General features: G+C 40.6%; 1 protein-coding gene across 2 annotated transcripts in view; it reads left to right on the top strand.

Moving 5' to 3' along the window:
* Positions 1-4,750, top strand: part of zfhx4 (zinc finger homeobox 4) — a 130,123-nt gene extending 125,373 nt beyond the window's left edge. For both annotated transcript variants that reach the window (XM_036935113.1, XM_036935111.1), the window contains exon 12: positions 286-4,750. In XM_036935113.1, coding sequence (XP_036791008.1) covers positions 286-1,895 — 1,610 coding nt within the window. In that variant the 3' untranslated portion in view covers positions 1,896-4,750. The remainder of the gene's footprint in view (positions 1-285) is intronic.
* Positions 4,751-14,193: the final 9,443 nt, after the last annotated feature.

Raw genomic sequence — 14,193 nt, 5'->3', positions numbered from 1 at the left:
AAAATAATAGTTTAAAAGCAAATGCATTTTTATCATTTGTTTTATTTGTGGTGTTTATTTCCTCTTCTCTCCTTTGATGTGGGTTTGGTATATTTATAATATCCTCATGTTGGTATCTCATAAGGCGCATGTGACAGTTTTGATCCATAACAAAATCTTTAAAAAGAAAATAAAGTAAATCATAACTGCAAACATTTCCATAATGTCATTCTGAACACTATTTCAATAGTAATGTTAGGGTGAATATAAATATATTTCAATATAATTTATACCACTGTATTTCAGCTTTAGCGTCTCCCGGTGCTGGTATGCTTGGGTTCCCCACCCCAGCCACCCCCTCTCCTGCCATGTCTCTCAGCACTACCCCAACCAAGACTCTTCTGCAGACTCCTCCACCTCCTCCTCCTCCTCCTCCTCCACCTCCTCCTGTTTCCTCCATTCCTCTGACTTCAACCAACCACATTGAGCAGCACAGAAAATACCAAGAGAGAGACAGCAACAACAGCAGCAGCAAGAAATCAGTAGAGAAACCGCACCACCAGAAGAAGGCAAAGGAAAGAGAAGCGGAGAATGGCGGCCGACCACAGACCCCCAACGTCAGCCACAACAAGAAGAGGGAAAAGCAGTCTCCAGCCGTGGGCAAACCAGGAAGTGAGGGCCATCTGGATGCCGCTCAACTACAGGCTCTTCAGAACGCCCTGGCCGGCGCCACAGACCCAAGCTCTTTCCTGGGAGGCCAGTTCCTGCCTTACTTCCTCCCGGGCTTCGCCAACAGCTTTTCGCCCCAGCTCCTTGGAGGAATGCAGGCGGGGGGATACTTCCCTCCGTTCGGCGGGATGGAGAACCTATTCCCATACGGACCTGCTGCCATCCCGCAGGCCGCCATGGCGGGGATGAATCCCACTGCCCTCCTGCAGCAGTATCAGCAGTACCAGCAGTCTCTCCAGGACTCCCTGCAGAAGCAGCAACAGCAGCAGCAGCTTGAGCAACAACATCAGCATCATAAACAGCAGCAGCAGAAGCAGAAGCCAATCCCTGTGAAGGTGTCTTCACCATGTGTGCAGAGCAACTCCAACTCCTTCAAACCAAAAGAATCTATGGATGACACCAACAACAACAAAGGCTCTTTAACAGAAAGCACAAAAGTAGAATCGCCAACAGAAACCAAAAGTACCACAGACTTTCCTGACGCTTTCATTGTTCCATCTGTCAAGCACGAGTTCATATGCAGGAAGTGCCATAAGGTATTCAGCGATGAGGGCTCCGCAGTGCATCACCAGAAGTCATTCTGCTACTTCGGAAACCCCTTTCCAGACCCGCAGGAGACAGTTCTTAGACAGGCAGTGAGCAAGTACACGTGCATCGCCTGTAATGTGGTGGTCAACGGGAATGAAGCACTTGGCCAACACCTCCAGTCGAGCTTGCACAAAGAGAAAACAATCAAACAAGCAATGAGAAATGCCAAAGAGCATGCTAGATTATTACCTCACTCTGTCTGCACACCTACTCCTGTCAACACCACATCTACCTCGCAGTCTGCAGCTCCTCCTTCTAATAACACCTTTCCCCATCTCTCTCGCTTATCCATCAAGTCCTGGCCAAATATCCTTTTCCAGGCCACCGCCCGGAAAGCTGCTTCTTCCTCCTCCTCCCCGTCTGCTTCTCCTCTTCCTCTTCCTCCCCTTTCCTTGCCTCTAATGGTTACCTCAACGTCCTGCAGCAGCGTCTCAGGGGTTCCCACCTCCCTACCCAACAAGAATTGTTCAGATGAGTCTGACAACGAGCTAAGCCAGAAGCTGGATGACTTAGATAAGGTGTTGGAGGCCAAGGCTAAGCCAACCTCCGGCTTAGACGCAGGCTTCAGCAGTATCAGAATGGATATGTTCAGTGTGTAGGAGGTGAAAAACAGGATCCCTTGCTTTAAAAAAAATAAAATAAAAAAACAAGACTTTTAAACTGCAGTTCCAAAGTTTCTCTAACCCAAAAAATTACAGAACCAAATGATTGACTCAGGATTGTTTTTCCCATATTGATATGCTGGCAAGATATTGATAGATTTTTGTTATGGACAGAACTGTTGCAGATGCTTGACTGAGCTTATATTGTATACAAAAACACGGAGTAGAAAAAGATCTCTCAGGCTCCCCCGTGGAGCTTGTTTCAAGCCAAAAACTCATGATAGCAAATTGCACCTCAGCTGGATTGTTTTCCAAATGCTAGCATGTACTGTATGGGATGACGATCCAGAAAACCCTCAAAGAGAATCTCTCTTAGTCTAGATAGGTGTAATTCAGTAGCTTTAAATTCTCAGGTCAGAACATAACATTTCTCATTTGTTAAAGCAGCAACGAGCCTGGGTACACTTGGCTTTTAACCAAAACATGTCAAGCTTTATCGGACGCATTTCCTTGATGTGTGTAGAGTACCAAGAGAGACAATATTACTGTTACAATGGACAGCGTGCATATCCTTTTAGTTTCCACCCTACAAAGACAGTATGGTTTTGCCACTGAGGGAATTTTAGAATGGTGAAGTATATGTGTATGATTCCCCTGTGTTTTCCAGTTTGTATTACAACAAACTGTGTCTATATCCAACCCTCTTTTTCTCTTGTAGAATATACTAATCTGTGCCAACTCTTACCTTCTCTCATGTATCTCTGCTCACACCCTTTTCTGAAGAGGTAATAACTAGTTTTATACACTCTTGAGGATTAATTATGTGAATAAGACATTTTTCATTTGTGAATTGCTGTACTGTTATGGTACCTGCTTGTGTCTGGACTATAGTGCACTTATTTTGTTTTTGTTCGTTTTTTATTAGTCATATTATTTTGGTAGACCCATGTGTTAATTTAATAGATTTTTTTCCGTTGGTATGTTTGTTTGTTTTAATTATTATTTTGTGTTTATTGCAGCAGCATTTTGGTCCACACGTGTTAGAGGATTGACGCCTAACATCCCAGTAACCTATTTAACAATTGGTGCGTCCATAAAAGTAGTACGGTATACTTGAAACTGTTAAAGTATAAGTCGGTCAAAATGTTGATCTTTTTTAACAAAAGGTATGAATATTTGCATTCGGAAATATGCTGCTTTAAAAAGGGTGACTACAGCATGTATTTCATATAACGAAACGTTTTCCACAGTGCTTGTAGGACTGATAACAGTGTTAAACCTATACACGGCCATTTGGTGCATAGCTCTTCGTCCTCGCATACATTTTCCGGACACTTCAGTTGATAAATCATGAAAAGTCAACACTAATTCTTCAGTTTATTTTAGACGTTTATGCATTACGAAGTATTACCTTATAACAAAATGTTGCTGCTACTGTGTAATGTTATTTTTGCTCGCCATAAATCCTCCAACAGACTGAATACTGACCCATGGATCGCTTTGCTATGCTGTTTTCATTCTATGTTCATTTTGTTTTGGTCTTCTTTTATTTGCAGTGGAACTTAAAGAATGTGAAAGCTGTCAAAGGGTGTTACATTTTTACGAATCACTTTCTAGTTTGGTAAGATAAACCAATGTGATTCATTCCAAAGTAACAAGAGGCTATTTGTATGAAAGGAAAAGGCTTGTGAACAAAGAGAGCTAAGCTGTTGTACATATTCGTAGTTGGCTGTGCATGGTACAAATTTATTAATATGAAGAAATGCAAAACTGTATTGCTTTTGGTATTTCCTATTCTGAGATGAACAAGTAGCATGTAATGCAACTGTTTGACAGGTTAAAATCAAATCATGCTTAGTTATTGTTTCAAACGATGAAATCCAGTAACATTTCCTCTTGCGTTTTATTATAGTACAGGTGTTTTTGTTTTTCCGTTCAAAGTTTAAATGCAAAATGTCTCCGTTTTTTATTCTCTTTTTTTTGTGTGAAACTTTTTAAATGTTCTGATTTGGATTTTTAGTATTTTAACATTTACTTTGATCCTGAAGACACTTTTACGATTGTGTTTCATAAGAGACGTCCTGGCCTCCGTATAGGTGCAATCCTGCCATTGTACAAACACCAACGACTGTCCTGATCCCAAAGGCTTTCCCAACCTGGCTTCTTGCCTTTCCCCTCAATGTGGCTAAAGCATTGCCAGACTGAACTGTCAGCTAGCATCACGTGCTAAGATGTTAGCAGCAAACACAATGCTTCCCACACTAAAGGACTGGTAAAAGCTAACAAACCAACAACCAAAAGGATGGTACGATAACATAACGAACTGTACATAAATGTTGCAACTGCACAGCAGCCAAAAAGAAAGAAAGAATAAAAAAAAACCTGTTTCAAACGGATGAATTGTGTCACGCTAAAGAAAGGACAGCCTTCAAAAGGTTGATATTGGGATTGTTTTCTTCTGGGTGTCAAAAGGGAATTTCACGGCGCAGTCATATCCTACACAATATGTATTCTGTCCTGGTTACATAGGAAATGCATCCTGAGGGTTTACTAAGAAGAAGCCCCTATGGCTAAAACTTTAAATAAACTAAACCAAAAATGTTATTGATGTTTTATATATAGAGAGTAGTCTCATTAGTTTTTGTTACTGTAATGTTTGAGGTCTCAACTGTACCGTTACACCGGTAATAACATGGTTTTGAAACTTTTATTTTTTATTTTTGTCACAGACCTGTTGTCATAGTTGAAATGACGTTTATTGTAGATGGTATTTGAACAACTTCTGGAAATAGTTCATCAAGTATGTTTGTTGCTCATTGTTGTGATACATTAAAAACTGTATCTGCAAACCAGTTTTGTGTCTGTCATCAAAAGGATTTTGATTTGTTTCGTATCATTGTTTTGAATCAGCTTTACTCACACCATATGAACATGATCATAAAGCCATTGTATCATAAATAGTGTACATCACACAGCTATTTCATGTGTATTGATTTGGAATACAGTTGCCTTTCTAGTTGTACAGAATAATTGAATGGGGTGTGTTTATTTCTACACATTAGCAGAGAATTCGTTTCACTATGGATGTGCTGACAGTATTGTCAACATCTTATAAGGTAGCGACTTTGCTTACATTTGACCTTTTGGTCATTTGGGCCTTGCTGCACTACTATGTAGATTCAGCTCAAAACTACTGTCATATTTCCCCCCACAAATGGAGAGAAATCAAAACTTGTTTTAGTCACATTTTAATTTCCCTGCTTCTGCAAGAGCTGGCATTCCTTTGAGCAGGAGAGTACTGGCATTTGGTATTTTATTAGGATCCCCATTAGCTGTTGCAAAAGCAGCAGATACTCTTCCTGGGGTCCAACACAGAACATGAACCATGACATAATACAGAACATTAATAGACGAGGACAGAACTACATCATTTTTTTAAAGGCGCACGTAGCCTGCATATTAATGCATACACACAAACTATCTAGGACAAATAGGGGAGTATGGTGATTGATGGAATATCAGCTATCTGACATGTTATTCTGTTGTAATCTGGCTTTCACCAGATGTACTGGATGATCATCTGAAATGTCGGCTAATCTGGAGAAGGTTTCAGCAGGTATTGTCATAAGCTCCTCCCATCATGGAAAAGGGGAATACACACAATTATTTTCTTATTTTTAACATTTTTTTTATTGAATATTTAAAACATACAATATACTTGCAGTGAAGCCGCTCAACAACTACATTACATTAGTCATCTAACAGACTCCCACCCAGAGATACACACAGAAGCAACCAGGGTCAACGCCCTGCTCTTAAGATTTATGTTTCACATTAGGCGTATGGTTTGCGGATAAAAGTCACATTTTTGGAGGGAAGGCCTTACCCTTCCTTTGTAGCATGGGCAGATATTGACGACCCAGTAGTATTAGTTGAGAGACCACGTTTGTGGTGGAGAAGAGTGGTGATAGAGAGAGAGATCTGGCTCTGAATAGCCTGCAGCGAATGGATTTCCCCCTGGATAATGCCATGTTTGGGACAGACAGAGAACCATGTATTAGACAGGACTGATCCATCCATCTCCCCACGTGCCAAATTTAATTAGACTGAAATCAGCATGAGATGAAAGCAAGCCCTGGCTTCACCCCCACTAAAACACACACACACACACACTACAGGAATCACTATTCCACACATGGTAATTCAATGACAGAGGGCTGAAATTCCCATCACGTTCATTCCCAAATCATCAGGACCAGTATTGGGCATTCTGAACGACGAGGGAGAACAACAACGATGATTCATTTGTCGATACATATTGACATGTATGACATACTAATGGATGTGTGCATCGGCAATGCTGTGTTGTCTTCGTTTAACATTGATAAATATGTTTTATGAATTGTATTATATTGTTACCCCACCAGGGTCAGGTATTTTTGGTTGAAAAGGGATGATCACAGACTGTAATGTCAGCTGTGTATTATTTATTGTCTGTCTGATGGAGAAGCTACGAGGCAAAAGAGAACACACACACACACACACAGAACATCCATCCAAGACGGAACGCCCTATAAGAGCATCCGTCATGCCTTTGAGATACCAGAAAACAACTGAAAACACAGAAGGGGCTCACATAAACACACTTCTCACAGCATCAAAGAGCCCATAACAATGAAATACCTTTCGCCATTGTTCTCTGCAAAGGGCAAATGCACTTGAATCCTATCATGTGTGGGGACCCCTACCTCAAAGCCCAGCTATACGCTGTTGAACAGAATGACAAAAACAGGCCATTCAGCAGTGAACTCACACCCTGCAAGGGGAACAAATTCATCAAGGACAAGAGGTCAACCCATGAGCAAGAAAAGCTGACTTTTGAGCCATTTTGATGTAGAGAGTGTAGCAGTGAGCGGCGAACACACACACTGATGTATGGAACAAAGCGAGAGAGGTGACACTGATTCGGTCAGATTGAAAAGATCCTCGTCTTGCCTTTGGCCTCGTGAAATTTCATTAAGTCCATTTAATGACTTGTGAACTCATCCCTCTACGAGACTCTGAGACTAGCACAGAGTAGATGCGCTCACGCTCACAAGCACACACACACACACACACACACACACACACACACACACACACACACACACACACACACACACACACACACACACACACACACACACACACACACACACACACACACACACACACACACACACGTGTTACACTGGCAGGAAGTGATCGGTCTCTGGTTTTCGTCTGTCACCAGTTGTGGCAACAACACTTCCAAGCTCAGAACTAAAAGGAAAAACCAAGCAAAAGGTTGTTCCTCCGCCCTCTTTTAACCATATCACCTTTAAAAGAACACTGCAGGTCAGCACTGGTCAACTCCAGTCCTGGAGAGCTACTGGGTATGCAGGGTTTTGCTCCCATCCAACTCTAAGAAAACCTGCTCAACTGATCATGTCCTTCAGTCTATTTCTGACTTAGCATTCCTGTACCAACATAGTCATTCATAGCACTACTACATTTTTAGTTTGGTTTATTAATTCAACCATTTTAAAAAACAAGCACACATAAAACTTGAAAAAGTTATACATGCACTTGAGTAAAATCATGGAGGATAACACACAATAACATCTGGGACTTATTTCCATTGTTAAATCATTGAGGATAACACACAATAACATCTGGGACTTATTTCCATTGTTAAATCATTGAGGATAACACACAATAACATCTGGGACTTATTTCCATTGTTAAATCATTGAGGATAACACACAATAACATCTGGGACTTATTTCCATTGTTAAATCATTGAGGATAACACGCAATAACATCTGGGACTTATTTCCATTGTTAAATCATTGAGGATAACACACAATAACATCTGGGACTTATTTCCATTGTTAAATCATTGAGGATAACACGCAATAACATCTGGGACTTATTTCCATTGTTAAATCATTGAGGATAACACACAATAACATCTGGGACTTATTTCCATTGTTAAATCATTGAGGATAACACACAATAACGTCTGGGACTTATTTCCATTGTTAAATCATTGAGGATAACACACAATAACATCTGGGGCTTATTTCCATTGTTAAATCATTGAGGATAACACACAATAACGTCTGGGACTTATTTCCATTGTTAAATCATTGAGGATAACACACAATAACGTCTGGGACTTATTTCCATTGTTAAATCATTGAGGATAACACACAATAACGTCTGGGGCTTATTTCCATTGTTAAATCATTGAGGATAACACACAATAACGTCTGGGACTTATTTCCATTGTTAAATCATTGAGGATAACACACAATAACGTCTGGGACTTATTTCCATTGTTAAATCATTGAGGATAGATAACACACAATAATGTCTGGGACTTATTTCCATTGTTAAATCATTGAGGAAAACACAATGTCTGGGACTTATTTCCATTGTTAAATTGTGGAGGATAACACACAATAACGTCTGGGACTTATTTCCATTGTTAAATCATTGAGGATAACACACAATTACGTCTGGGACTTATTTCCATTGTTAAATCATTGAGGATAACACACAATAATGTCTGGGACTTATTTCCAATGTTAAATCATTGAGGAAAACACAATGTCCGGGACTTATTTCCATTGTTAAATTGTGGAGGATAACACACAATAACGTCTGGGACTTACTCCCATTGTGGTCCTCATGAGACAAGATGGCTAGGCAAGATGAAGATGATGTTTTTGCTATTCGCTCTCTCCCTTTATTTGTCCTGTTCACTATGTTGCTCTCAACTTTTCCAGCCAATCAAGGAAGATGAATTTTAATACCTGGCTGTTGATTTTCAGTACACCTCTGTTGTGGACCCCAGTAAGTGTAGCTGCTGCATATGCAGCTAATGGGGATCCTAATAAACTCAACTAAACTCAAGACTCACATAAACACCTGTGTGTCATCCACCACACAGCAGCACAGCTGAGAATCATCTACAACACTGCTGAGAATCATCTACTACCCTACAGCATAGCTGAGAATTATCTACTGCCCTACAGCACAGCAAATAATCATCTACTACACTACAGCACAGCTGAGAATCATCTACTACCCTACAGCACAGCTGAGAATCATCTACTACACTACAGCACAGCTGAGAATCATCTACTACACTACAGCACAGCTGAGACTCATCTACTACCCTACAGCACAGCTGAGAATCATCTACTACCCTACAGCACAGCTGAGAATCATCTACTACACTACAGCACAGCTGAGAATCATCTACTACCCTACAGCACAGCTGAGAATCATCTACTACACTACAGCACAGCTGAGAATCATCTACTACACTACAGCACAGCTGAGAATCATCTACTACCCTACAGCACAGCTGAGAATCATCTACTACCCTACAGCACAGCTGAGAAACATCTACTACCCTACAGCACAGCTGAGAATCATCTACTACCCTACTGCACAGCTGATAATCATCTACTACCCTACAGCACAGCTGAGAATCATCTACTACCCTACAGCACAGCTGATAATCATCTACTACCCTACTGCACAGCTGAGAATCATCTACTACCCTACTGCACAGCTGAGAATCATCTACTACCCTACAGCACAGCTGAGAATCATCTACTACCCTACTGCACAGCTGAGAATCATCTACTACCCTACAGCACAGCTGAGAATCATCTACTACCCTACAGCACAGCTGAGAATTATCTACTGCCCTACAGCACAGCAAAGAATAATCTACTACACTACGGCACAGCTGAGAATCATCTACTACCCTACAGCACAGCTGAGAATTATCTACTGCCCTACAGCACAGCAAAGAATCATCTACTACACTACGGCACAGCTGAGAATCATCTACTACCCTACAGCACAGCTGAGAATCATCTACTACACTACAGCACAGCTGAGAATCATCTACTACACTACAGCACAGCTGAGAATCATCTACTACCCTACAGCACAGCTGAGAATCATCTACTACCCTACAGCACAGCTGAGAATCATCTACTACACTACAGCACAGCTGAGAATCATCTACTGCCCTACAGCACAGCTGAGAATCATCTACTACCCTACAGCACAGCTGAGAATCATCTACTGCCCTACAGCACAGCTGATAATCATCTACTACCCTACTGCACAGCTGAGATCCAGAGAACTGGTGTCCGCTCGTAGAACTACTCCATGTTAAATCACATTGATAATCACTTGCTCTATTTACAGGTCATTTTTGGACTGAGCCCTCCTTCAGTTATTAATGTGTTATTATATAACTCTTATGGCAGAGCTATGTAGATGTCTTTCCTAACTCAGTTGCCGGAGAGGAAGGAAACCGCTCAGGGATTTCACCATGAGGCCAATGGTGGCTTCAAAACAGTTACAGAGTTAATTTTTATTTGTTTAACACTTTTTTGCTTACTAGATGACTCCATATGTTATTTCATAGTTTTGATGTCTTCACTATTATTCTACAATGTAGAAAATAATAAAAATAAAGAAAAACCCTTGAATGAGTAGGTGTGTCCAAACTTTTCACTGGTACTGTAAGTATATTGTCACGACTCCAACCGAAGGTGGCTCTCCTTCCTGTTCGGGTGGCGCTCGGCGGTCGTCGTCACCGGCCTACTAGCTGCCACTGATCCTTTTTCCCCTTTCTGTTTATTGGTTTCACCTGTTTGTGTTTTAGACTGATTAGTCAGGCTTTATTTACCAGGAGGCCCGCCTGCTCTTTGTGCGGGATTGTTTTGTGTAACTTGTGTGCACGTCTGTGGTTTACGTGTTTCCCATTTCATTGGGTTTGGCTGGACAGTTTAAGTCCCCGTGTTTGGGGCATTTGTTTTGTGGTGCGCCCTGTGCTTTCGTGAGGTTGGCTTATGTTCGCCGTTTTGTGCATAAAATAAAGCGCTACCCTGGACTCTCTGCTTCCTGCGCCTGACTTCTCACCCACTACACCCAGTCCGTTACATATATTTGAGCAATTACATTTTCTTTTGATACTAAGTATATTTACAAAATACTTTTAGACTTTTACTGAAGTAGTATTTTACTGGGTGACTTTCACTTCACTCGAGTCATTTTCTATTAAGGTATTGTTACTTTTACTCAAGTACGACAATTGGGTACTTTTTCCACCACTGATGTTCTGGAATATTTGCATTCTGTACAGGCTTGCTTCTTTTCACTCTGACAATAAGCTTAGTATTGTGGAGTAACTACAATGTTGTTGGTCCCTCCTCAGTTTTCTCCTATCAGCCATTAAAGCAGATACCCTTTGCCTTGATGACAGTTTTGCACACAGCTTCATGAGGTAGTCACCTGGAATGCATTTCAGTTAACAGGTGTGCCTTGTTAAAATTTAATAGGTGGAATTTCTTTCATTCTTAATGTGTTTGAGCCAATCAGTTGTGTTGTGACAAGGCACAGTAAGGGTGGTATACAAAAAATAGCCCTATTTGGTAAAAAGACCACGTCCATATTATGGCAAAAACAGCTCAAATAAGCAAAGAGAAACGACAGTCCATCATTACTTTAAGACATGAAGTTCAGTCAATGAGGAAAAGTTCAAGACCTTTGAAAGTTTCTTCAAGTGCAGTCGCAAATACCATCAAGCGTTATAATGAAACTGGCTCTCATGAGGACCGGCACAGGAAAGGAAGACCCAGAGGAAGACCCAGACACCGCTGCTGCAGAGGATATGTTCATCAGAGTTAGCTGTACCTCAGATTGCAGCCCAAATAATGCTTCACAGATTTCAAGTAACAGACACATCAACACCAACTGTTCAGAGTATACTGCTTGAATCAAGCCTCCATGGTCAAATTGCTGCAAAGAATCCACTACTGAAGGACACCAATAATAAGAAGAGACTTGCTTGGGTCAAGAAACACGAGCAATGGACGTTAGACCTGTGGTAATCTGTCCTTTGGTCTGATGAGTCCAAATTTGAGATTTTTGCATCCAACCGCTGTGTCTTTGTGAGACACAGATTAGTTGAACGGATTATCTCCGCATGTGTGGTTCACACTGTGAAGCATGGAGGAGGAGGTGTGCTTGCTGGTGACACTGTCTGTGATATATTTAGAATTATTGGCACACTTAACCACAGCATTCTGCAGCAATACAACATCCCATCTGATTTGTACTTAGTGGGACTATCATTTGTTTGTCACCGGACAATGACACAAAACTCACCTCCAGGATGTGTAAGGGCTATTTGACCAAGAAGGAGAGTGATGGAGTGCTGCATCAGATGACCTGGCCTCCACAATCACCCGACCTCAACCCAATTGAGATAATTTGGGATGAGTTGGACCGCAGAGTGAAGGAAAAGCAGCCAACTAGTGCTCAGCATATGTGGGAACTCATTTAAGACTTTTGGAAAAGTATCCCTCATGACGCTGGTTGAGAGAATGTGAAGAGTGTGCAAAGCTGTCATCAAGGCAAAGGGTGGCTACTTTGAAGAATCTGTAATGTAAAATATATTTTGCTTTGTTTAACAGTTTTTTGGTTACTACATGATTCCATATGTGTTATGTCATAGTTTTGATGTCTTCACTATGTACAATGTAGAAAATAGTACAAATAAAGAAAAACTCTTGAATGAGTAGGTGTGTCCAAACTTTTGACTGGTACTGTAAGTATCAAAAGTACAAATATAAATCATTTCAAATTCCTCATATTAAACGAACCAGACGGCACCATTTTCTAAATTGTTTTATATTTTACAGAGAGCCAGGGGCACGCTCCAACACAGACATATTTACGTTACGAAGCTGATCTGTCCACCAGATCAGAGGCAATAGGGATGGCCATGGATGTTCTCTTGATAAGTGCGTGAATTTGACAATATTCCTGTCCTGCTAAGCATTTAAAATGTAACTTTCTGGGTGTCAGGGAAATTGTATGGAGTAAAAAGTATATTATTTTCTTTAGGAATGTGGTGAAGTAAAAGTCAAAGTTGACACAAATATAAATAGTACAGATATCAGATAAAAAACGAATTAAGTAGTACTTTAAAGTATTTTTACTTAAGTATTTTACACCACTGCAAAACATGCATTCTGTTTGCAACACGGCACTAAAGTAATACTACAAAAATGTGGTAAAGCAATTTACTTTTTGTCCTGAATACAGTGTTATCTTTTGGGCAAATCCACTCACCTTTCAACAGGTCAATACCCTTAAACACAAGGCCAAATCTACACTGCAGTTGCATACCAAGAAGACTGAGTTAGTTTTGACTTCAAGGGAAATTGCGTTTTTATGTTTGTAGTAAAAAAGGAAGATAAGTGTTTCCAATGACATCATCGGTGTGCATCTTGTGATTTTAACCAATTATGAGTAGGCACAGCATACTAATTGCCTACTAATTGTCTACTAATTGGTTAATGATATCAGAGTTTGGGTGTGCCTTCGCGCTTTAACAAAAAAAAGTGGGGCTCAACAACAATGACAAATGAGAAGAGCTTACCATGAAAAACGTCCAAAAGGACTAATTCAAGGTGGAAAGGAGTTGGAGCACTCAACAACAAAAAAGCAGAATTGGTTTCTTATTGCTCACTCTAATCCATTGTACAGGATGTGGACAGGTGACTAACGTTTCGACGTCAAGCTGATGTCTTCCTCAGAATGACCTGACCATTGCACTTAGCTCCTATTTATATCCTAGAGGCCCATTGAGACACAACAATATTTTTTAAAATGATAATAATAATATGTTTCAAAGTAAATGGGAAATTATAGCACAAAATAAAAATAGATAGATAGTGTGTCTCGTTAATCAATAGGCCATGTCAATAGGCCATGTCATATACATAGGTAATAGTTGGGTGTCTGTATCCAGAGGCAACACCATTATAGAAACGAGGACAGTGAAAAATCATCGTTTAGGCCCTTTGGATCAACAGTGTCTAAGGAGTACTGCCAGAATGCTTCGCTTTCTTTAAGTTTACGTACGATGTCACCTCCGCCTGGTGAAATGTGGGCGTGTTCAAAACGCAGGGAGGAAGATGAGCCATGGTTGGCTTCGATGCAGTGGCGTGCAATAGCATAATCTGTGTTCTCATTATGAATAGCAGCCTTATGTTCTGCAATGCAAAGTTTCAATGCTTGTTTAGTTGTGCCAATATAAGCAGCCCCGCAGATGCATTTCAGCATGTATATGACATTTGTGGTGCTACAATTAATGAAGCTTAGGATTTTGTATTCTTTACCTGTTCTCGGGAGGTGCAAAACTTTAGTATTGGTCATACTGTCACAATGT

This window comes from Oncorhynchus mykiss, chromosome 11, assembly GCF_013265735.2.
Source record: "Oncorhynchus mykiss isolate Arlee chromosome 11, USDA_OmykA_1.1, whole genome shotgun sequence".
In the NCBI taxonomy this organism is placed as follows: Eukaryota; Metazoa; Chordata; class Actinopteri; order Salmoniformes; family Salmonidae; genus Oncorhynchus; species Oncorhynchus mykiss.
This window is presented reverse-complemented; position numbering and strand designations above follow the sequence as displayed.